General features: G+C 42.5%; 3 protein-coding genes and 1 pseudogene across 3 annotated transcripts; 1 reads left to right on the top strand and 3 right to left on the bottom strand.

Annotated features, from left to right (window-relative positions):
* Positions 1-702: 702 nt before the first annotated feature.
* Positions 703-13599, bottom strand: LOC147963673 (uncharacterized; annotated as a pseudogene).
* A 47-nt stretch (positions 13600-13646) lies between these two features.
* Positions 13647-16752, top strand: LOC147963672 (uncharacterized). Its single transcript, XM_087529659.1, has 4 exons — positions 13647-13775; positions 13975-14950; positions 15857-15870; positions 16681-16752. The coding sequence occupies exons 1-4, from the start codon at positions 13647-13649 to the stop codon at positions 16750-16752; spliced, it is 1191 nt and encodes a 396-aa protein (XP_087385785.1).
* Positions 16753-18782: 2030 nt separating this feature from the next.
* LOC125517355 (uncharacterized) lies at positions 18783-19450 on the bottom strand. The gene is made up of 2 exons (XM_048682547.2): positions 19124-19450; positions 18783-18971 (listed from the first exon to the last, which is right to left on the bottom strand). Exons 1-2 carry the CDS (start codon positions 19371-19373, stop codon positions 18916-18918), a joined length of 306 nt encoding a protein of 101 aa, XP_048538504.2. The 5' UTR covers positions 19374-19450; the 3' UTR covers positions 18783-18915.
* Positions 19451-21637: 2187 nt separating this feature from the next.
* On the bottom strand, positions 21638-22438 carry LOC125516473 (uncharacterized). Its single transcript, XM_048681906.2, has 2 exons — positions 22099-22438; positions 21638-21894 (listed from the first exon to the last, which is right to left on the bottom strand). Exons 1-2 carry the CDS (start codon positions 22436-22438, stop codon positions 21836-21838), a joined length of 399 nt encoding a protein of 132 aa, XP_048537863.2. The 3' UTR covers positions 21638-21835.
* Between the last annotated feature and the right edge of the window lie 2644 nt (positions 22439-25082).

The raw sequence follows: 25082 nt of genomic DNA, 5'->3' as shown, positions 1-25082 counted from the left end.
GCTGAGGACAAGGCGGAGGTGCCAGGCCCCCAGCGGTACTACTGCTGTGGAGCCACGGGTGGTACTACCGCTGCGGAGCGGTACTGCCGCTTGTGGCTTCTCAGCGGTACTACCGCTGGGTGCGCGGTACTACCGCTTGTGGCTTCTCAGCGGTACTACCGCTGGGTGCGCGGTACTACCGCTTTGACCCAGCCAGGACAAGGAAGAGAGAGGAGAGATCTCTTCAATGGAAAGGAAATGCTCGGAGGGTGAGAAGCTGATGTGTACGTGATGATTCCACCCATGCAAAACCCCAGCGGACCCCCTCTTGATAGTACGATGCCCTCTACGCAACTAGTCCACCGAGAAAGAAACGAAAGAGCTACACCGTCTTGAAATACACTCCAAGGGGAAGAAGGCGTCTCGTGCCAGGGGAGAATCTGTGAATAATTCAAAGCATAAGATTAGTCCGCAAACATGTTGTCATCAATCACCAAAACTACCTTGAGAGAGATATGCCGTAACACCAGTCATCGTCTCATTGAGCGTGGAGAACACGGCCCGGTCGCCTGTCATATGGTTGCTCGCGCCCGTGTCTAAGTACTAGGCGTCGCACGCTGTCTACACCGGGATCACGCTCTTCTCATTGAGGAAGACGTGCTTGCGCGCTGGCTCGACGTGGATCTGGGCGAGCCCGCAGCTCACCACCATGAGTAGCGTGGGTTGATCTTCCTGCACTTGGTTGAGGTTGGCCTCTTCCTTGCGCTGCTGCTTGGGCCTGGTGCAGTTCCGAGCCATATGGCCTTGGATCCCGCAGTTGTGGCAGTTGCCCTTGAAACGGGAGCTGTCGCCCGACGACCCTCGGCCGCCGCCAGGCACGCCGTCTCCGGGCGGCCACGGCCGTCGCCACGGCCATCGCCACGACCACCGCTGCGCGATGATCCCTCGCGTTGCTTGTAGCGCGCTAGCCACTGCTCCTTAGTGAACAGCAGGTTTCCACCGGTCTGCCCTGAGCTGCCGTGGTCATATTTCCTCGGCCGCTTTGAGGCGGCCTGTCAGATCCTCAATGCTCAACGTATCGAGATCAACGAGAGTTCCAATGGACAGGGCGATCTGCGAGTACCGTGGAGGCACCACGCGCAGGAACTTTCTTACCGCCTTCTCCTCGGTGACCTTGTCGCCGAGAATGTTCAGGTTGGTGACCATGGAACCGAGCCGCATCGCGAAATCGTCCACGGTCTCCCTGTCGCGGAACTCGTTGGTCTCGAAGTCTTGTGCCAATGACTGGGCCTTGGCCGCGCGCACGCGGTCGCGGCCGATGCGCATGGTGGCGATCGCGTCCCACGCCGCCTTCGCCGTCGGCTTGACGGCCAGCGTGCCCACCATCTCCGGTGGCACCGCACCAAGGATGGCCTCCAGCGCCATACGGTCCTCGTGGAAGTCGACGTCGCCGTGCTTGACGGCGTCCCAATAGCCTCGCGCCTGCAGCTTCACCTTCATCAGGAGCGACCAGTCGTTGTAGTTTGTCTTGGTCTACATCGGCCAGTTCGCCGATCCAGATTCAACTAGTCTAGTTTTGTATGATCCAAGGAGTAAATAATCTTTTCGTAGTTATGTTGCGCTTAACGTATGTGTGGACTTGGGCCTTGGGTAAACTGAGCGTGACGTGCATGCTGTGAATTACAACAATGTTGGATCAATGTTATTGTATATGTGATTGTTGTTCAATGGCAACACACGAGCAAACTAGCCCTAAATAAACACATGAGCAAAGTAGCCTTACAAATATGGGACCGGCTACCTGTCAGTTGACTGAAAACAGATTTGGGTCAGTCGACTGAACCAAAATTTGTTTCAATCGAATCCAGTTCAGGCAACTGCTATCGCAATGCATATATCCAGTTGGTCCATAGTTAATTAGTTTATCCACCTGGAATTGAGGTGAGCTGGCATGCATTTCAAATGGCCATGCACGTACACATTTCAGCACATCATTAACGCTGCTTTTTGGGGTATCAATAACGCTTTTGCAATTGAATCACCACCATCAGTGTGATTGATGCATGCAACACGGCCCCCAAACATCGGATGTAGGTATTCATGTTTGGTTCATACTTCCTCCTTTTCGGTTTATAAGGCTTATCTCAAAATTTTAGTTTTCCCGTTTTATTAGGCTCAATTTGGTTGTTCCCCATCATATGTTTAGATTTTAAGATGCATTAAATCATTGCATGCAAGTATTAAAAGAAAAAATTGACCAATGCATGTGCTTTATGCATGCATGCACTACAATTAATGCATTGGTAAACATAATTGTTTGAGGAAAACAAGCGCATTAATTGAGTGGTTTTGCAAACTACAAAAATTATTTCACCACTCACCATCTACCTTGATTGGTGAGATTTTTGAATTGAGCCCTATAAACTGGAAAGGAGGGAGTAGTTAGTATTTTCCCACACTATTTTACTCAGTAAGATTCTTGTTGTGGAAAATAAGGCCCACATGTCATACACAAAAAATAACTAGAAAATTTCCCAAAGGCAAGCCAAAGTGTGGCTAACAATTTAAGCACCTAACCTAAGGCAAGTTTGGCTAAAATAGTATGGCAAACTATGAGACCGGCTACCGGTTTTAACTAGCATGATTTAAATCACTATGACTTGTAAACCCGATAACTAAAACTAGAAAAAGAGGCGGTCACCTCAAACTGTAAATAGTTGTGCTGCTGTCACCTTATAAAATATACGAATAAAAACAACGGCATTGGTCTTACCTTAAAAGCATATAAATCAAATAATGACAAGATTTGCATACAAATTGCATTTTTTTTATAATATGTAATAATAAGTATATAATGGTGAAAGTTTCACAAAAAGAAGTTTCATAAGAAGGAATCAGTATTTCATTAAAAAGAAAAAAATAATCAAATATTGACAAAACATGCACAAATCTACACGGAAGGGTTTTGCAAAAAACAATTGCACATATTTTACATAGAAATTGCCCTTTTTAAAATATGAAAGAATAACCATATAATAGTGGAATGATATTGGTATTATAGTTAAATAGATAAAATTAAATAAAATGAAAATTAAAATGAAAACAAAATAATGAATTTTCTAGGGAAGAATAAAACCCTTTAAGAAAAAAAGAAAATTAAAATAAGAAACAAAATAATGAAATTTTCTATGGAAGATTGATACTTTTTAAGAAAAAGCAAAAGAAAAACAAAATAATGAAGTTTTCTATGGAAGAATGAAACCCTTTAAGAAGAAAGAAAATAAAAACTAAAACGAAAACAAAATAATGAATTTTTCTATGGTATAGTGAAACCCTTTAAGAAAAAAACTAAAACTAAATAATGAAGTTTTCTATGTAAGAATGAAACTCTTAGAAGAAAGAAAATGAAAAAAATAACTTGCACACAAATATGCCTTGAAATTGCACTATCATAATATGCAAAAAATAAGCATACACAGTGCAATTTTTGCTCTCTATTATAATTTACACACGTGGTATATCATATTTGCGTGTATACTTACAAACACAAGAAACATATTTTTTCCAAGAAGAAATCAAGTATAGTGGCATTGGTAGCACCCTTTAAGAAGAAAGAAAATAAAATTAATAATGATACAATTACACATAAATTGTACCTTTTATTTTTGTAAGAATAAATATATAATAGTGATTTTTTCATAAAACAAAGTTTTTAAACAAGAAACAAATTAATGGCATTGGTATCATCCTTAAAAACAAGAAATGATTTAAAAACTAAACATTATAAATTTTTTTAAGAGAGATTAACTTAGTGACATTGGTATTACTCTTAAGAAGAAAGATAAAAGAACTTGCACGCAATTTTGCAGTGAAAGTGCACTTTTTGTAATATGCAGTGAATACACATATAATAATGTAACTTTAGCAGTCTAATATAATTTACACAAATATTGTATAGTACTCTGATACGTCTCCAACGTATCTATAATTTTTGATTGCTCCATGCTATATTATCTACTGTTTTGGGCAATATTGGGCTTTATTATCCACTTTTATATTACTTTTGGGACTAACCTATTAACCGGAGGCCCAGCCCAGATCTTCTGTTTTATGCCTATTTTAGTGTTTCGAAGAAAAGGAATATCAAACGGAGTCGAAACGGAACGAAATCAACTGGAGAAGTTATTTTTGGAACAAAAGCCACCGGATAGACTTGGACTCCACGTCAGGAGATACGGGAGGTGCTCACGAGGGTGGGGGGCGCCCCCCCCCACTAGGGCGTGCCCCCTGCCTCGTGGGGCCCCCGTAGCTCCTCCGACGTACTTCCTGCGCCCATATATATCGTCGTACCCTAAAACTTCCAGAACGCAGAATAGATCGGGAGTTCCGCCGCCAGAAGCCTCCGTAGCCACCGAAAACCAATCTAGACCCGTTCTGGCACCCTGCCGGAGGGGGGAATCCTTCTCCGGTGGCCATCTTCATCATCCCGGTGCTCTCCATGACGAGGAGGGAGTAGTTCTTCCTCGGGGCTGAGGGTATGTACCAGTAGCTATGTGTTTGATCTCTCTCTCTCTCTCTCTCTCTCGTGTTCTTGATTTGGCACGATCTTGATGTATCGCGAGCTTTGCTATTATAGTTGGATCTTATGTTTCTCCTCCCCCTCTTCTCTCTTGTAATGAATTGAGTTTCCCCTTTGAAGTAATCTTATTGGATTGAGTCTTTAAAGATTTGAGAACACTTGATGTATGTCTTGTCGTGCGTATCTTTGGTGACAATGGGATACCACGTGATTCACTTGATGTATGTTTTGGTGATCAACTTGCGGGTTCCGCCCATGAACCTATGCATAGGGGTTGGCACACATTTTCGTCGTGATTCTCCGGTAGAACTTTGGGGCACTCTTTGAGGTCCTTTGTGTTGGTTGAATAGATGAATCTGAGATTGTGTGATGCATATCGTATAATCATACCCACGGATACTTGAGGTGACATTGGAGTATCTAGGTGACATTAGGGTTTTGGTTGATTTGTGTCTTAAGGTGTTATTCTAGTACGAACTCTAGGGCTATTTGTGACACTTATAGGAATAGCCCAACGGATTGATTGGAAAGAATAACTTTGAGGTGGTTTCGTACCCTACCATAATCTCTTCTTTCGTTCTCCGCTATTAGTGATTTTGGAGTGACTCTTGGTTGCATGTTGAGGGATAGTTTTATGATCCAATTATGTTAGTATTGTTGAGAGGACTTACACTAGTGAAAGTATGAACCCTAGGCCTTATTTCCACACATTGCAATACCATTTATGCTCACTTTTATCATTAGTTACCTTGCTGTTTTTATAATTTCAGATTACAAATACCTTTATCTACTATCCACATAGCACTTGTATCACCATCTCTTCACCGAACTAGTGCACCTATACAATTTACCATTGTATTGGGTGTGTTAGGGACACAAGAGACTCTTTGTTATTTGGTTGCAGGGTTGCTTGAGAGAGACCATATTCATCCTACGCCTCCTACGGATTGATAAACCTTAGGTCACCCACTTGAGAGAAATTTTCTACTGTCCTACAAACCTCTGCACTTGGAGGCCCAACAACGTCTACAAGAAGAAGGTTGTGTAGTAGACATCAAGCTCTTTTCTGGCGCCGTTGCCGGGGAGGTGAGTGCTTGAAGGTATATCTTTAGATCTTGCAATCGAGTCTTTTAGTTTCTTGTTTTATCACTAGTTTAGTCTATAAAAGAAAACTACAAAAAAATGGAATTGAGTTTGTCTCATACGCTTCACCTTTTTAATATCTTTCGTGAGTATGATGGAAAGGAAAATTGTGCTCAAATGCTAGAAGAAGAAATCTATAAAATGTTTGGCACTAAATATTTGAATGATGAGCATGATTGCAATGTTATTAGTATGAATTCCTTGAATATCCATGATGCTCATGATATGCAAAGCCACAAGCTTGGGGAAGCTATGTTTGATGAAGATGATATTTTTTGTCCCCCAAGCTTTGATGAGCAAATTTATTATGTTGAAAGCATGCCTCCTATCTATGATGATTATTGTGATGACATGTATGCTTTAAAGAATAATGATAACCACGAAACTTGTCATATTGATCTTAATTTTCAATCACATGATAGTTATTTTGTTGAGTTTCCTCCCACTATTATTCATGAGAAGAATCTTGTTTATGTGGAGAGTAGTAAATTTTCTATGCTTGTGGATCATGAAAAGAATGCTTTAGGTGCTGGTTATATTGTTGAATTCATTCATGATGCTACTGAAAATTATTATGAGGGAGGAATATATGCTTGTAGGAATTGCAATAATATCAAGTTTCCTCTCTATGTGCTTAAAGTTTTGAAGTTATGCTTGTTTTGCCCTCCTATACTAGTTGATTATTGTTCCCAAAAGTTGTTTGCTCACAAAATCCCTATGCATAGGAAGCATGTTATACTTAAATGTGCTAGTCATATTCTTCATGATGCTCTCTTTATATTTCAATTCTTATCCTTTATGTGAGCATCATTGAAATCATCATGCCTAGCTAGGGGCGTTAAACGATAGCGCTTGTTGGGAGGCAACCCAATTTTATTTTTGTTCCTTGCTTTTTGTTCCTGTTTAGTAATAAATAATTCATCTAGCCTCTGTTTAGATGTGGTTTTATGTGTTTAATTAGTGTTTGTGCCAAGTAGAACCTTTGGGAAGACTTGGGGAAAGTCTTGTTGATCATGCTGTAAAAAAACAGAAACTTTAGCGCTCACGAGAATTGATGCCATTCTTATTTGGAAAGTGCTATTGAGTTAATTATTTTTGAAGATGATTAATAGATAAATTCCTCAGGTCCACCAATTTATTTGAGAATTTTATGAGTTCCAGAAGTATATGTTTGATCCAGATTACTACAGACTGTTCTGTTTTTGACAGATTCTGTTTTTCATGTGTTGTTTACTTATTTTGATGAATCTATGGCTAGTAAAATAGTTTATAAACCATAGAGAAGTTGGAATACAGTAGGTTTAACACCAATATAAATAAGTAATGAGTTCATTACAGTACCTTGAAGTGGTCTTTTGTTTTCTTTCGCTAACAGAGCTCACGAGTTTTCTACTTTAAGTTTTGTGTTGTGAAGTTTTCAAGTTTTGGGTAAGGATTCAATGGACTATGGAATAAGGAGTGGCAAGAGCCTAAGCTTGGGGATGCCCAAGGCACCCCAAGTCAATATTCAAGGACAATCAAGAGCCTAAGCTTGGGGATGCCCCGGAAGGCATCCCCTCCTTCGTCTTCGTTCATCGGTAACTTTACTTGGAGCTATATTTTTATTCGCCACATGATATGTGTTTTGCTTGGAGCGTCAATTTTTTTGTTAGGATTTGCTTGCTGTTATTTAGAACAATGTTTTGCATCTTTTATTCCAATAAAAGTGGCATTGATAGCCTTTACTATGCCTATTTTAGAAGTCCACATGTTGCTGTTTGAAAACAGAAAGTTCACCGCTGTTGCAATAATTCCCTAGAAAAGTCAGAATGTGATAAAAATGTTGAAACCTTTTGAATATAAAGCTCTGATAAATTTACTACAGTGGGAATTTTCTTTCATAATTTTTGGAGGTAGGGAAGTATGGATGTTGCTGCATTCTTTACAGACTATCCTGTTTAGGCAGATTGCTGTTATGTTTGCATTGTTTGCATATGTTTGCTTCTTTAATGATTCTATTTGAGGATAGGACTATTAAATATGCAGAGGCATTTAGTATGCAATGTTGAATAATAATTTTTAGTGATTTGCTACAGTAGAGTATGATAAGGTTTTGGCAATGGTTTATACTAACTTATCTCACGAGTCCTTGTTGAGTTTTGTGTGGATGAAGCTTTTGAGGTTTAGGGAGACCGTGACATGAGAGGAATTAAGGAGACACAAAGGCTCAAGCTTGGGGATGCCCAAGGCACCCCAAGATAATATTTCAAGAAGTCTCAAGCGTCTAAGCTTGGGGATGCCCCGGTTGGCATCCCACCTTTCTTCTTCAACAATTATCGGTTAGTATCGGTTGATCCTAAGTTTTGCTTCTTCACATGATGTTTGCTATTCTTAGATGTCATTTTATTTTGCTTTGCTTGCTGTTTGAATAGAATACCAAGATCTGAAATTATTAAATGTTAGAGAGTCTTCACATGGTTGCATAATTATTCAACTACTCATTGATCTTCACTTATATCTTTCGAAGTAGTTTGTTAATGCTCTAGTGCTTCACTTATATCTTTTAGAGCATGGTGGTAGTTTTATTTTGAAGAAATAGATGAACTCTCATGCTTCACTTAGATTATTTAGAGAGTCTTAAATAGCATGGTAATTTGCTTAAAATCCTAATATGCTAGGTATTCAAGAATAACAAAATTCTCTTATGAGTGTGTTGAATACTAAGAGAAGTTTGATACTTGATGATTGTTTTGAGATATGAGGATGGTAATATTAGAGTCATGCTAGTTGAGTAGTTGTGAATTTGAGAAATGCTTGTGTTGAAGTTTGTGATTCCCGTAGCATGCACGTATGGTGAACCGTTATGTGATGAAGTCGGAGCATGATTTATTTATTGATTGCCTTCCTTATGAGTGGCGGTTGGGGACGAGCGATGGTCTTTTCCTACCAATCTACCCCCCTAGGAGCATGCGCGTAGTACTTTGTTTCGATAACTAATAGATTTTTGCAATAAGTATGTGAGTTCTTTATGACTAATGTTGAGTCCATGGATTATACGCACTCTCACCCTTCCACCATTGCTAGCCTCTCTAGTACCGCGCAACTTTCGCCGGTACCATACGCCCACCATATACCTTCCTCAAAACAGCCATCATACCTACCTATTATGGCATTTCCATAGCCATTCCGAGATATATTGCCATGCAACTTTCCACCATTACGTTCATCATGACACATTCATCATTGTCATATTGCTTAGCATGATCATGTAGTTGACATAGTATTTGTGGCAAAGCCACTGTTCATGATTCTTTCATACTTGTCACTCTTGATTCATTGCATATCCCGGTACACCGCCGGAGGCATTCATATAGAGTCATACTTTGTTCTAGTATCGAGTTATATCATTGAGTTGTAAATAAATAGAAGTGTGATGATCATCATTCAATAGAGCATTGTCCAAAAAAAGGCCAAAAAAAGGGGGGGGGACAATGCTACTATCCTTTTACCACACTTGTGCTTCAAAGTAGCACCATGATCTTCATGATAGAGAGTCTCCTATGTTGTCACTTTCATATACCAGTGGGAATCTTTCATTATAGAACTTGGCTTGTATATTCCAATGATGGGCTTCCTCAAAATTACCTAGGTCTTCGTGAGCAAGCGAGTTGGATGCACACCCACTAGTTTCTTTTGTTGAGCTTTCATATACTTATAGCTCTAGTGCATCCGTTGCATGGCAATCCCTACTCACTCACATTGATATCTATTGATGGGCATCTCCATAGCCCGTTGATACGCCTAGTTGATGTGAGACTATCTTCTCCTTTTTGTCTTCTCCACAACCACCATTCTATTCCATCTATAGTGCTATGTCCATGGCTCACGCTCATGTATTGCGTGAAGATTGAAAAAGTTTGAGAACATCAAAAGTATGAAACAATTGCTTTGCTTGTCATCGGGGTTGTGCATGATTTAAATATTTTGTGTGGTGAAGATAGAGCATAGCCATACTATATGATTTTGTAGGGATAGCTTTCTTTGGCCATGTTATTTTGAGAAAACATAATTGCTTAGTTAGTATGCTTGAAGTATTATTATTTTTATGTCAATATGAACTTTTGTCTTGAATCTTTCGGATCTGAATATTCATATCACAAGTAGGAAGAATTACATTGAAATTATGCCAACTAGCATTCCACGTCAAAAATTATCTTTTTTATCATTTACCTACTCGAGGACGAGCAGGAATTAAGCTTGGGGATGCTTGATACGTCTCCAACGTATTTATAATTTTTGCTTACTCCATGCTATATTATCTACTGTTTTGGGCAATATTGGGCTTTATTATCCATTTTTATATTATTTTTGGGACTAACCTATTAACCGGAGGCCCAGCCCAGATTTGCTGTTTTATGCCTATTTCAGTGTTTCAAAGAAAAGGAATATCAAACGGAGTCGAAACGGAACGAAATCAACTGGAGAAGTTATTTTTGGAACAAAAGCCACCGGATAGACTTGGACTCCATGTCAGGAGATATGGGAGGTGCTCACGAGGGTGGGGGGCGCCCCCCCACTAGGGCGCGCCCCCCTGCCTTGTGGGGCCCCCGTAGCTCCTCCGACGTACTTCCTGCACCCATATATATCGTCGTACCCTAAAACTTCCAGAACGCAGAATAGATCGGGAGTTCCGCCGCCAGAAGCCTCCGTAGCCACCGAAAACCAATCTAGACCCGTTCTGGCACCCTGCCGGAGGGGGGAATCCTTCTCCGGTGGCCATCTTCATCATCCCGGTGCTCTCCATGACGAGGAGGGAGTAGTTCTCCCTCGGGGCTGAGGGTATGTACCAGTAGCTATGTGTTTGATCTCTCTCTCTCTCTCTCGTGTTCTTGATTTGGCACGATCTTGATGTATCGCGAGCTTTGCTATTATAGTTGGATCTTATGTTTCTCCTCCCCCTCTTCTCTCTTGTAATGAATTGAGTTTCCCCTTTGAAGTAATCTTATCAGATTGAGTCTTTAAAGATTTGAGAACACTTGATGTATGTCTTGCCATGTGTATCTATGGTGACAATGGGATACCACGTGATTCACTTGATGTATGTTTTGGTGATCAACTTGCGGGTTCCTCCCATGAACCTATGCATAGGTGTTGGCACACGTTTTCTCGTGATTCTCCGGTAGAACTTTGGGGCACTCTTTGAGGTCTTTTGTGTTGGTTGAATAGATGAATCTGAGATTGTGTGATGCATATCGTATAATCATACCCACGGATACTTGAGGTGACATTAGGGTTTTGGTTAATTTGTGTCTTAAGGTGTTATTCTAGTACGAACTCTAGGGCTGTTTGTGACACTTATAGGAATAGCCCAATGGATTGATTGAAAAGAATAACTTTGAGGTGGTTTCGTACCCTACCATAATCTCTTCATTCGTTCTCCGCTATTAGTGACTTTGGAGTGACTCTTGGTTGCATGTTGAGGGATAGTTTTATGATCCAATTATGTTAGTATTGTTGAGAGGACTTACACTAGTGAAAGTATGAACCCTAGGCCTTATTTCCACACATTGCAATACCATTTATGCTCACTTTTATCATTAATTACCTTGCTGTTTTTATAATTTCAGATTACAAATACCTTTATCTACTATCCATATACCACTTGTATCACCATCTCTTCGCCGAACTAGTGCACCTATACAATTTACCATTGTATTGAGTGTGTTGGGGACACAAGAGACTCTTTGTTATTTGGTTGCAGGGTTGCTTGAGAGAGACCATCTTCATCTTACGCCTCCTACGGATTGATAAACCTTAGGTCATCCACTTGAGGGAAATTTGCTATTGTCCTACAAACATCTGCACTTGGAGGCCCAACAACGTCTACAAGAAGAAGTTTGTGTAGTAGACATCATACTCCCTCTGTCCGAAAATACTTCTCATCAAAATGGATAAAAGAGGATGTATCTAGACGTATTTTAGTTCTAAATACATCTCTTTTTATTCATTTTGATGACAAATATTTTTGGACAGAGGAAGTACTTTAATGCATACATACACATAATAATAAAAATATATGCATACATACACATAATAATAAAAATATATTTAATCAGCCCAAAAATAGCATAACACAACCTGCATTGTTATTACTCTTAAAGAATAAAGAAAATTAAAAAATTAAAAAATTCCATACAATTAGCACAAAAGATGCACTTTTTATAATCTGTAGAATAAATATATAAGAGTGAAGTTTTCGTAATCTAATGTAATTTGTACATGTGTTACTTGCATGCATACATTTACACACACTTATTGCACGCACAAGAGTTAACGAAACCGAGCGCCATTCCTCTCGTCCCTGGCGGCTCCAACCCTAGCCGCTGCCAGGGGGCGCCAATTTTCTAGCGCTGTCCTCCGATGGCTTCCCTCCGCTGGTGAGGTCGGTCGTCGGTGATGAGGAGGGTCGCCGGATCCACGCGTGTGGGTCGATTTTTACTCCCTCGTAGTTTAGGTTTTAGACTGTTCATCGTCTTGGCTTCGCGGCCACGATGACGGTGTTAAATAAAGATTCTTCGGATCCTTCCCTGACGAGGTCATCGGCCCTATGGTTGGAGATGGATTTGGAAACCAGTATGTTCAAGCAAGGATGGCGTGGCGGCGGCGGCATCCTCGTGGTGGACCTGTGTCCTCGGGCTCCGCCGTTGTGATGGCGTTTACTCCAGCGTCGGCGCGGAGCTTGGGAGGTAGTCCAGGAGCGGATGTAGATTATGATCTGCATCGACGACATCTGAAAGACGGAACGTGTGCTGAGTTCGTGGTTCATGGATGGCAGGTATGGTTTCCTCCTTCGGCGTCTTAGTCGTGGTGGAGTGCTAGATCTGGAGTTTGATGGCGTGTCCGCGGTGTTGTCCCGGTCTGATTCGTTCAACGGCAATGGCTTCACTTTTGATGAGCCACCTTGAAGGTCCGCAAAGCTGCATATCAGCAATGGAGCCGCGTCGAGCTCGGGTGAGGAGGTGATCTTTCATTCTTTTCTTTGGCGGCTGCTGTGATGGTGCCGGAGGCAAATGACGAGTGTTGGTGTCAAGCTCAGAGATGTTCTGCTATCTTTTCAGTTTTGTCATGTCGGTTATTACGTGACTTGTACTTTGATCTTTAAGATACAAATAAGACACGTATTACCATACAAAAAAACATTTACACACACTCAATATCCAAAAACATATGTAAAGAAAAAAAAACTCAACTCAAAAATAAAAGCATACATACACAGAAAATAAAAGCAACCCAGTTTAAAAAGCATGCACACCAAAATCCAGTCCAAGAAGAAAATCGACTGACTCAAAGTCAGTCGAATCCACATAGCCTAATACACCAACAAAACGTGACAATTGTCTGAAAAAAGAAGCAAAATGTGACAGAAAAAAGGAAAAAAAACTACATAAATCCTAAAGCACAATCCAACGGCCAGAAAATCGACTAACCACAAAACTAAAAGCCAGCTGACCGAGATCTACCTAAATAAAGTATAACAAAGGGAAAAGAATTATATAAGATCAGGTCTCACGTGAGACCCATTCTGATGGATGACACGTGACATTCACAAATCACAAAGCACCCTCCACCCTCCACTTTAAATCAGGGGGAGAGAGATTAGATGCTTTGTGATTTGTGAATGCCACGTGTCATCCATCAAGACGGGTCTCATCTGCTAACCGTGAGACTTGGTCTCATATAATTTTTTTTCCATACAAAGAGTGTGATGTTTTGGCTCTGGGATCGTAATAATCATAGTGGAAATAGTTTAGAATGAAAGAACTGATTTTTGTTTTTCTAAAAAGGTCCTTTTTTGAAAGGAAAAACTTCAATCGCACTGTAGATTCATTTTCCCGCATCTGCACTTTCACTTTCCCCATTGCGGCTGCACCCCACCCTAGACTCCGCCGCCGCCGCCACCGCCTCCATGAGCGCCACCGCCATGGCGGCCGCCCTCCACCGCCGCCCCCGCTCCCGCCCGCCTCTGGAAGACGAGGATCTGCTCTCCGAGATCCTCCTCCGCCTCCCGCCGCAGCCGTCCTCCCTCCCCCGCGCCGCCTCGTCTCCGACCGTGTTAGCAACCCAGGCCTAGCTCCTGGTCCATCGGCATATGCTCGGACGTTTCCGGTGCGCATCGGACACTCCACTATAAGCAGAAAGTCCACAACATTCCAAAAGACCAGTCTGAAGGGAGTGTGGCACTCTCCCTTATAAGGAGCTCCTAGCCTCCTCCCATATCTGAGGTGGGACTAAAGTCACTGGCGTTGCCCAAGGTCAGGTTCCTAACAAACCGCGGCTTCCTCCGCCGCTACCGCCGGCACCACCGCCGCAGCCCTCACCTCCTTGGTTTCTTCCGCGACGAGCTTCCAGACCTCACCTACACGCCTACCATGGTGGCCCCCGATCGTATCCCCGCCGGACGCTTCTCCTTGCATCTGTACGACAGCCGCGCCAGAATCCTCATCTGCCGCCATGGACTCTTGCTCGTCGCCCGCTCATCGGGAAACCGGTTCCTGGTGTGGGACCCCGTCACCCGCGACCAGCACAGGCTTGTCGCGCCACCGGCGTTCGACACCTACGCAGCTCAGGTGGACGGGGCGGTGCTCCGGGCTACTGGAGACGCCCACCACTTCCAGGTGGTATTGGTAAGCTACCAACAGAAACAAGTGATCGCCTGCATTTACTCCTCGGAGACTGGTGTATGGAGTGATCTCATGCCAACATCAGTTCAACGCGCGGCCGTGGGTTGTCAAGGCATGCCTGCTGTGTTGATCGGGGATTCCCTTTACTTGCTGCTCTCTGACGGTGGTATAACTGTAATTCTTGAGGTTGATTTGAATAGGCAGAGCCTAGCTTTGATACAGGTGCCACTGTGTATGCTTGCCTATGGTCATTACAGGGACTTTCTGACACTTATGCGAGCAGAGGGTGGCGGGCTGGGTTTACTCTGCAAGAAAGGCTTCACCGCCAAATTATGGAAGAGGAATGCTGGTTGTCATGGTGTTGCTTCGTGGGTGCTGGGAAGAACTATTAGACTGGACAAGCTACTTTCCCTGAATTTAGAGATAAAGCACATACAGAGGATAGCGTATGCCGAGGAAAATAATGTGGCTTTCTTGCGGACAGTTTCCGGTATCTTCATGGTCCAGCTTGAGTCATTGCAGTTCAGTAAACTTCCTGAAAACAACAACTGTGCTATCTGTTATCCATTAGAAAGTGTCTATGCTGCAGGTAAAACCATGTATTCAAACTCTGGTTATAACAAATCTATGTTGATTTTCGATAATTATTGATGGAATATGCCGTTCACATCCTTTTGTGTTAAGCTAAACATCTTAAGTAGCGTCATATTACTTGTTTCTTTTGCTGCTTGATGACCTCTTCAACATATAGCGCAGGAATTTTTCTTCTAGCTCGACTTCTTCCTCTTTTCATATCTTTACCTTTGATAATGAGTTTTATTTCTTTAGTAGGTACAATAACACTATTCTTAGGAGCTACTTTAGCTCTTGCTCAGAGAGATATTAAAAGAAGCTTAGCCTATTCTACAATGTCTCAATTGGGTTATATGATGTTAGCTCTAGATATTCACCAGAACCTCAATTAGTTCTGCAGTTCTTCTGCAGTTAAGTGGTGGCAGAATGAAATACATCCTGTTTCATGTTTTTCTTTTTGTTATAATTTTGCCACTTCCTACATTGCCTTTGATTATTTTTTTGTGGTTATGGATCCATCAGGTCGTAGTGTGATTTATATGTTCTTCTCCGCGTCAGTGACTGACAACTAACTATACCTGAGCATACTAAATTTATATGAGCTTATCGCAATGCCATTTCACATTATATTGCTGCTTATTTTGGATCATTGTGATACCTAGTGAACTAATTATTGTAACAAAATTTTGAAGAGCATGCCTTCGTGAAATGTTGTACCACTGTTTATCATTCTACTTGCAGTTAAGTATTGCTGATTTGTGGACAGTTATTCTAGTTTTAGGCCGTTTGCTTAAATATTGTCTCAGCACCTCTCATTGTTAGTTGCATGTGCAATCGGAGTCATACAAAATCAGCTCAATGGTATAAAACTTTAACGGCTTTTCCATGAATGCATGATACAAATTTAGTTTGATTGATGTAGTCATTGCCCTGCAGGTATCTAGAGTTACGCTCTGGTGGCTGAGATGCAGAAGGGGGCAAGGGGCTTGTTTGCTGCGACCCACAAGGAAAATTTGCCCTCTATTTAGGATGCACTAGTCAGCTGTGAAATGGACCTGTAGGATTTAGTTGCTCATTTTGATCAACCCGGTTTATATCTAATTTCTGTAGTCAATTGGCCAACTGGGCATGATGACATAATGAGCTTGTTACTATTAATTAGTACCTTTCATCTGATCTTGCTTGCATTTTGTGTGTTCTCATATTTTCATTGTTATGTTTTGATTGTGTTCCGTGTTATATTAGGTAGATGCCCCATTTTGTGTGTTTGTTTTTACCTGGTTCTACTAATGAGTGTTGAGTTCTTTTGCTTTCCCTGAGATTCAGGAAAGGCTTGGATAAGATTGCTAAGGCTTGGAGTACGAAATAAACATGCCACTTTGAGATATGCAAAATTTCACACAAGTGGTGCGCCGACACGCGAAACTCATTTTATTGATTGCTTCGGCAATCACTGCCATTCAACATCATATGATCCCATGATCTATATGTTCAGATCTTTATTTTGAAGGTCACTTGGCGTTAGTTATTGCCCCACCTCTTATTGCACTCAGCTATACAATCCGCAACACTTTATGCATCTGCAAAATAGCCAAGACGAGCACAAGATCCTCAGACCAGATGGTGATCCTTCTGTGTAACAATAAAAAAAAGAGAGCATATTGCCTCGATGTTCAGGAGAATTCATCTACAAATAGAGCAAATGCAATGCAGCTATACAAGTGAGGTGGTCTGTTGGTCTTATAGGTCGGCCCCACCAACTGGTCGCAGATGGAGTCCGTGCTGCAGACCATGATGCATGCGGCGAGGGTGTCCTAGTCGACGCCGTCGCAGTTGCAGAGCCACCAAGAGGCTGTGCCTGCACCCATCGTGGCACTGCTGGTAACAGTCGAAGAAGGACATGGCGGCCACCTGCTGCTTGGATGGCACTGACATGATCAGGAGCATGATGCACAGGGTGGCAATGGCGGCCGCCCTCTTCTTCACTTCCATCTCCTCTCCTTTCCTCAGACAAGCTATGACAAGAGAAGAGGAAGGGAACTGCTGTGGGAGTTTTCAGGTGACTGATGGCTCTCTTATTCAGTCAGAGTGTGTGGCCTCTTACATATTGGAGTTCCAAGGGCAATACCGACATTTGACCTGGATAATTTTTAGTGTAACACGACGAAGTATTTCAGTGTTTTCTAGCACATCAAATTATCCACAATTTCAGGTTTGGTTGTTTTGTAGCCAGTTTTGCCATGGTATCAATTTCCTGAACAAGATGGTGCCCACTGCCAATTAGTAGCCCCTAGTGGAGCACCTGAAAATAACCTTGGATCTTAAACCGATTAGACAAGCGCATGCTACTCATCTTTCTATTTTCCTTGTGAAGAGGCCTGTGCTGATGTAGTAAGAAAACCGAATGCAGGTTTTCATACAATGCTGTTTAGTACTAGTAGCAAGGGACAGATTGATATATTAAGTTCCTGGAGATGTAAAGTGTCTGCCAGGAAAGACACCTCCTGTGAATTGAATTTGCACAATTCTCTTTTTCTTTAACAAAATTTACATCTATTCAGTAGCAATGCTACTGGGATAGTTTTCAATTTTTGAGATATGGTGAAGGCTTCGGTGTGTTGGCTAATGTTTGAATTTAAATTATTTGATGAGTTAAATATACAGATGATGTATAAACGGGAGTGTGTTCTTCGGTGTGTTGGGTCTTGGGTCTTGGGTGTGTGATTGTCTTTGTCGTTAAAAAACTATGTATGATACATGGATATGTTGTGTTGCTCCTCTTGACATGGGGATGGGGTGAACGAATCTCACACAGTAGAATCTTCTCTTTTGGTTAGTCTGGTAGATATGGAAATTGCCTGTAAGTTGTATCTTTTTTACTGAAATGTAACTATACATATGAATATATCTAGTGTTGGGGAGTTTGCTTACATATTTTCTTAGCATATCTCTCATTGTTATTTTTTTACATTGTCATTGTGTAATCAGATTTTTCTTCTTTCCTACTCCAAAGAACGCATTATATGCCCACTGATCATTTAGCCTCTATTGGAACAGATATTGCCAAAAACTCCCAAGTTGAAGGTGTGCCTCAAATTACCTTTGTTCTCTGTTTCTAATGTTAGTTTTGTCTAATAACTCTGGTGATTTCACGTCGGAACTTTTGGCACTATTTTGAAGATGGTGTAGCTAATGTTTACTGTTTGAGCCATTCAAAATCTACATATATGACTTCAATGGCTTTCCATGAATGTGTTGTACAGATTGGTTTGACTGATGCCATGATTGCCCTGCAGGTATCCAGAGTTACGGCCAAGATGCAGAAGTGGCTTGTTCGCTAGCTTCGATTAGTTAGTATCTTTCAATTGATCTTGCTTGCCTTCATTAGTATGTGTTAATCTTTTCACTGTTTTCTTTGATTCTGCATCAGATTTCTAGTTAGGCCCCATTTTCTGCGTTTGTTCTTGGTGAATGTTTATCTGGTTCTCACTGATGAATTTCAAAATATTTTGCTTTCTTAACATTTAGGCAAGGTTTGGATGAGTTTGCTGTAGTCAATTTGCCAATTCAGATGAAGACATAACGACTTGCTTGTATTAATCAGTACTTTTCGGTTGATCTTGCTTGCTTGCATGGTATGTCTGTTCATATTTTCACTGTTTCTGTGTTGCATCTGGTGGGGAGAATTCCTCGTCAGATTTATGCTTATGTCCCATCTTGTGTTTTTGTTTTTGTGAGTTGCTTGCTTTCACTGGTATTCAGGGACGGCTCGGATGCGTGTTTGAATTCTTGTAGCATGTGTTAACTTCTTACGAAATAAATATGCCACTTTGAGATTTGCAAAAATATTCAGAAAAGTGGCACCGACGCACACGGAACACATTTTATTGATTGGTTCAGCAGTGACAGGCGTTCAACATCATATGATCCCATGATCCACAGTTTCTTCAGCTCTTTATTTTGAAGGTTACTTGGCGTTAATTATTGCCCCCACCTCTTGTTGCACTCAGCTATACAATCCGCAACACCTTGTGCATCTGCAAAATCATCAAGACGAGCACAAGATCATCAGAACAGATGGTGATTTTTTTCATGTCAACAGAAAAAAGAGAGCAGACATCAATGGTCATGAGAAATTCATCTATAAACGAAGCAAATGCAATGCAAGTAAGGGGGTCCGTCGTCTTACATGTTGGTGCAGAGTCCGTGCTGCAGACCATGATGCACGCGGCAAGGGTGTCCTCCCGGTCGCCGACGTCGCAGTTGCCAGCACAGTTGACGTTGCAGAGCCACCAAGGGACGCTCTGCCTGCACCCGGGGTAGCACTGCCGGTAACAGTCGCAGAAGGACATGGCGGACACCCGCTGCTGGGATGGCACTGACATGATGAGGAGCATGCAAAGGGCGGCAATGGTGGCCGCCCTCTTCTTTGCCTCCATCTCCTCTCCTTCGTCGGACGAGAAGAGAAAAGAAAGGGAACTGATGTGGAAGTTTTCAGGTGGTTCTCTTAGCCTGTTAAGAGTGTCAAGTCTCTTATATATTGGTGTTCCGAGGGCAATATCGACATTTGACCTGGATAGATTGTAGTGTAACGCAACAAAGTACTTCAGTATTTTCCAGCAAATTAAATGACCCACAATTTCAGGTCTGGTTGTTTTGTAGCCAGTTTTGCCATGGTATTAATTTCCACAGCAAGATGGTGCCTACTGCCAATTACTAGCCCCTAGTGGAGCACCTGAAATAACCTTGGATCTTAAACAGATTAGACAAGCTCATGCTGCCCATCTTTCTATTTTATCTGTTAAGAGACCTGTGCTGATGTAGACAGAAAACCGAATGCAGTGAGTAGCAGTTTTCATACAATTGCCGACTCAATTAGTAGTAGTGATGTAGTGAGGGAGAGATTGCTATTTTAAGTGCCTGGAAATGTGAACTCTCTGTCAGGTGGAGATTGTTTTCATGTGGACAGAAAACCGAATACAGCCTCTAGATTAATTGTGCTGATGTAGACCTACTCCCTCCCTCCCATAATATAAGAGCATTTTCATACAATGCTCTTTAGTAGTAGTGAGGGAGAGATTGCTATTTTACGTGCCTGGACATGTGAACTGTCTGCCTGGAAAGGCATCCCCTATGAACTGAATTTGCACAATTCTCTTTTTCTTCAACAAAATTTGCATATGTTAAGTAGCAATGCCACTGTGATAGTTCATTTCTTTTTTGAGATATGGTGAATGCTTTGGTGAGCTGGCTAATGTTTGAATTTGAATTCTTTGATGAGTTAAACATACAGATAATGTATACATGGGCGTGTGTGCTTCAGTGTGTTGGGTGTGTGATTATTGTCATCGTTGAGAAACTATGTGTGCTACGGGACATGTTGTGTTGCTCCTCTCGACATGCTCAGGAATGGGGTGGATGAATCTCGCACAGTGGAATCTTCTGTTTTGATCGGTCTGGTAGATACGAGAAATTGCTTGTAAGTTCTATTTTTTTCTACTGAAATGTGACTACAAATGAATGTATCTAGTGTTAGGCAGTTTGCTTACATATTTTCTTAGCTTATCTCTCATTTATAGCATATGGCATTGGTTATTTTTTAATCCAAACTGTATGTAGCTTTCTTTGTGACAATCTAATTCTCAAATTTTGTATGTACTCCCTCCGTCCCATAGTATAAGTATAAGAGCGTTTTTTACACTACACCAGTGTCAGAAATGCTCTTATATCTGGGACAGAGGGAGTAGATGTTTAGCACTATAAATATTTAACACATGATCAAATTGGACTTCGATTCACCGTTATATTGATTTCATCACGAACTGCACTTTTTACGGAATAAGTATTACATATCATTAGAAGTAGTGGTCAAAGTATTGTTTTTGATACTGTGTAGGGCAAAACTGACATCTATTTTGGACCGAAGGAAGTAGTGGTCAAAGTATTGTTTTTGATCCTGTAGTTGATGCTTCTACTTGTATGAATTGTATTAAATTCGATTTGGTAGCAACTTGCTATCATGTGTATTTCTAAAAGGTATTTCCGGTGAGCTAGAAACCATATTTTTCTGCTTTCCTACTCCATAAACGCATTATATGCCTATTGATCGTTTACTCTCTATTGGCACCAGATGTTGCCAAAAACTTCCAAGTTAAAGGTGTGCCTCAAATTACCTATTACCGATTACCTATAATTCTGTGGTGATTTCACGTCGGAGCTTTTGGCACAATTTTCAAGATTGTTTAGCTAATGTTTACTGTTTGAGAGATACAAATCTACAGATATGACTTTAACAGCTTTCCATGAATGTTTTGTACAGATTGGTTTGACTGATGCCATGATCTCTCTGCAGGTATCTAGAGTTACCTTCCGGTGTTCAAGATGCAGAAGTCGCTTGTTCACTTGCTTCTGTTAATTAGTTAGTACTCCGTGCCTTTCAATTGATCTTGCTTGCCTTCATTAGGTATGAGTTCATCATTTCACTGTTTTCTTTGATTCTGCTTCAGGTTTCTATTTAGGCCCTGTTTTCTGCGTTTGTTCTTGGTGATTGTTTATCTGGTTCTCACTGATGAATTTTGAATCATTTTTCTTTCGTTATTTAGGCAGGCTGGAATGAGTGTTAATGTTTGTATTTTTTAATGTGTTAACCTTATATGTCGCTTATTCCTCTTAAAAAGAAGATAAATAGTTTGCTCTTCCCATCTGGACAGAGGAAAGTAATATTGTAGATGAATCAAAATAAGCAGGGTTTGCACATGCATCGATAATCTTAAGATTGGCAAATTTTCACACAAGTGATGCACCAAAGCGAAGCACATTTTATTGACTGATGCAGCAACCACAGCTGTTCGACATCATATTTTTATGATCCCATGACCGACCTGCTCGCAGCCCTTCAAGGTTAGTTGGCGCCACCCGCCACCCACATATCGTGGCAGACATTCCTGCAAACCTCAACATTTGCAAAATAGTCCAAGATCATCAGAACAGGCGGTTCCTTTTCCCTCAGTGAAAAGAACACATTCTATCAATATATCCCCCACAAAAGAAAATATTCTACCACTGTACATGATAATTCATACATAAACAGTGCAAACGCATCCATACAGTTTGTGTGAAAAAACACATATTCTATCGATGCAAGACAGGTGGTTAGTGTCTTACCGACTGACGGCCCTGGCTGGTCACAGATGGAGTCCATGTCGCAGGCGATCAAGCAGGAGGCAAGGCGATCAATGGCGTCGGGGCAGCGACCAGCACACTTGACCTTGCAGGGCAACGGCTGGATCCTTTCCTTGCACGCAGGGTAGCACCGCCAGTAGCACTTGCAGTTGACTCCGGAGGGCTGCTGACGGGATGGCTTTGGCAGCGTGAGGAGGAGCATGCACAGGGCGGCAATGGTGGCTGCTCTATTCTTCCCCTCCATCTCCTTGGCCTCACACTCACTGTCGTAGTGTAGAAGAGAAGAGAAGAGAACTACTGTGGTGAGTGGTGGCTCTGTCATTCAGCCAGAGTGTGGGATCTTATATATTGGAGTTCTGAGGGCAATACTGACATTTCACCAGATAATTCGTAATGGAGCCGAGATTAGTATTTCACTATTTTCCAGCAAATCAAATAACCACAATTTCAAGTTGGAGTGTCCTGTAGCCAATTTTGCCGTAGTATTCATTTCTCTGAATGAGATGGGACTTTGCGTACTGTCACTTAATTACTAGCCCCTAGTGATAGTGGTGCACCTGATAATAACCATGGATCTTAAACTGGTTAGACAACCACATGGTGCTCACCTTATGAGTTGTGAAGCTGCCTGTGTTGATACAGAAAGAAAACTGAATGCAATTCTATACAATGCGTTTTATATAAGGGATAGCGTACCGGTGCAAAGTTCCTGTTTATACGATTCTATACAGCTGCATGCAGGGAGATCAATCAGAGTTCATTGGCAGCTTACAAGCTTCTGAATGTAATTACAATGGAGTAGTCCACGCAAGAAGAAAAAAGCCCAGACAAGCCATTTTGAAGCTGCCTGTGCTGTTTTTTTTTTTTTGAGGAACTGGCAGGTCACTGCCTATATATTAAGCAGGAGAAAAGTAAAATAAATAGTTCTTACAACACAGCATTACAATTAAGAGTAGAAAGTCTAGTCTGGCTCAGGTTCTGGCGGGTTCTCAACATCACTAAGCCAGTGAGATGAAAGCATAGGTTGAAGAATTTCCTGGTTGATGAGGAGAAGCACACCCTGCTCAGCAAGAGTCTTATGCTCGAATACGCGTGTGTTTCGTTCCTTCCAGATATTCCAACATGTGTAAATGGCCGTGTTAGTGGTCTTCTTGCCAAGGGGGCAGATTACATCATTCCACCAGGAGATGATAGAGGTGGCATGCATGGCAGCCGTGGCCAGTCCAGGAGCAGAATGGAAGTTCTCCACCAGGTGCCACACAGAGCGTGCAAAGGGGCATTGCAGGATAAGATGGAAGGCAGATTCTTCTTCCTGATCGCAGAGATTGCACCTCGGATTGTGCGGGAGTGCATGCCTTGCCAAGTTGTCGTTGGTCAGAATTTTGCCCTTGAGGAAAAGCCAGAAGAAGAACCTGCATTTGCCCTCGACCTTGGCCTTCCACAACTTGTCGTAATTAGCAACCGGTGCAGAACCAAGAAATTGAGAGTGATATGCCGATCTGGCAGTGTACGTCATCGAGACAGTGCGGTTCCAAGAGATACTATCTTCCCTGTTCGGGTCCAGAACAAAGTGCCGCAGCTTTGTCCAAAGAAAGGTGAATTGACGAAGCTCAGGCTCAGTGGATATGCGATGCAAACCCGACAACCAGCGCTGGTCTGCGAGTCCCTGTGCCACTGAGAAATTCTTCCTGTAGCAGAGACGGAAGACGTCAGGTGCTAGTTGACAAGGCGCCTCACCATGAAGCCATCGGTCTTGCCAGAAGCGAGCCCGCGAACCATTGCCCACAGTGATATTTGTAGCAGCAGCAAACAGAGCCTCGTCATCTCGGTCACAGGGAGTGGGAGAGCCAACCCAAGGCCTGTTCTGGTCCCGCCACTCGAGCCACTTCCACCTAAGCCGCAGCGCCCTTCCAAACTGCTTCAGATCAATCACACCAAGACCCCCAAGGTATTTCGGGCGACATACCGTGGACCAGTTGACCAGAGCAATGCCCTTGTCTGCCTCAGGCCGGGAGCGCCACAGGAAGTTCCGCCGTAGCTTGTCGATTTCCTTGATGGCCCAAGCACCAAGCTTAAAGATGGTGATTAAGTACACCAGAATGGCGGAGAGCACGGAGTTAATAAGCCGCAGACGAGCGTCCCCAGACATGAGCTTGCCGCGCCATCATTGAAGTTTGGAAGCCAACTTGTCCAGAATAGGTTGGATGTCAGCCCTGGTGATGTTCTTGTAGTGGAGAGGGAGACCAAGGTATCGACAGGGGAATTGAAGCACAGGCACGGGGAAGTGCTGTAGAAGTGATTCTAGGTTTATGTGTTCGCAAGAGATGGGGTAGATGCCACTCTTACTAATGTTACAGACAAGGCCTGAAGCAATGCCAAAGCTGGAGAGGATGTGTTTTGTGAGGAGGATGTCCGCCTCGTTGGGGGCGATGAACAGAGCCGCGTCATCGGCATAAAGACTAACCCGAAGTTGGGAGGGGGGTAACTTGATCGGGGACAAGGCTCCAGAAGAGGCAGCACGCGCAAAAAGCCAATGTAGTGAAGCGATGGCGAGAGTAAAGAGCATGGGTGAGAGAGGGTCACCTTGGCGTAGACCACACCGGTGGGAGAAGGGCTGGCCAAGCTCGCCATTCGCCATAACACGGGAAGACGAGGAGCTCCAAAGTAGCGAGACCATGTCGCACCACCTACTCCCAAAGCCTAGTCGTGGCATAAGCTCGAGCATGTAGGACCAGGAAACGTTGTCGAAGGCACCAGCGATGTCAAGCTTCAGAAGTAGTGCAGGATCGTTGACAGAGTGTAATTTCCGGACGGCATTCTTGACAAACAAGAAGTTGTCATGGATGCTGCGAGTCTTGATGAAAGCGCTCTGGGAGGGAGGGATCAACACTGATAGGAACGGAGCCAGACGGATGGACAACATCTTGCAAACAATCTTTTCGACGGAGTGCATGAGACTGATGGGG

The sequence above is a fragment of the Triticum urartu genome, chromosome 6A, assembly GCF_056163025.1.
Source record: "Triticum urartu cultivar PI428250 chromosome 6A, HENAU_Tu73, whole genome shotgun sequence".
Lineage (NCBI taxonomy): Eukaryota > Viridiplantae > Streptophyta > Magnoliopsida > Poales > Poaceae > Triticum > Triticum urartu.
The sequence above is the reverse complement of the archived record's forward strand: the minus strand, read 5'-3'. Positions and strand labels throughout refer to the sequence as shown.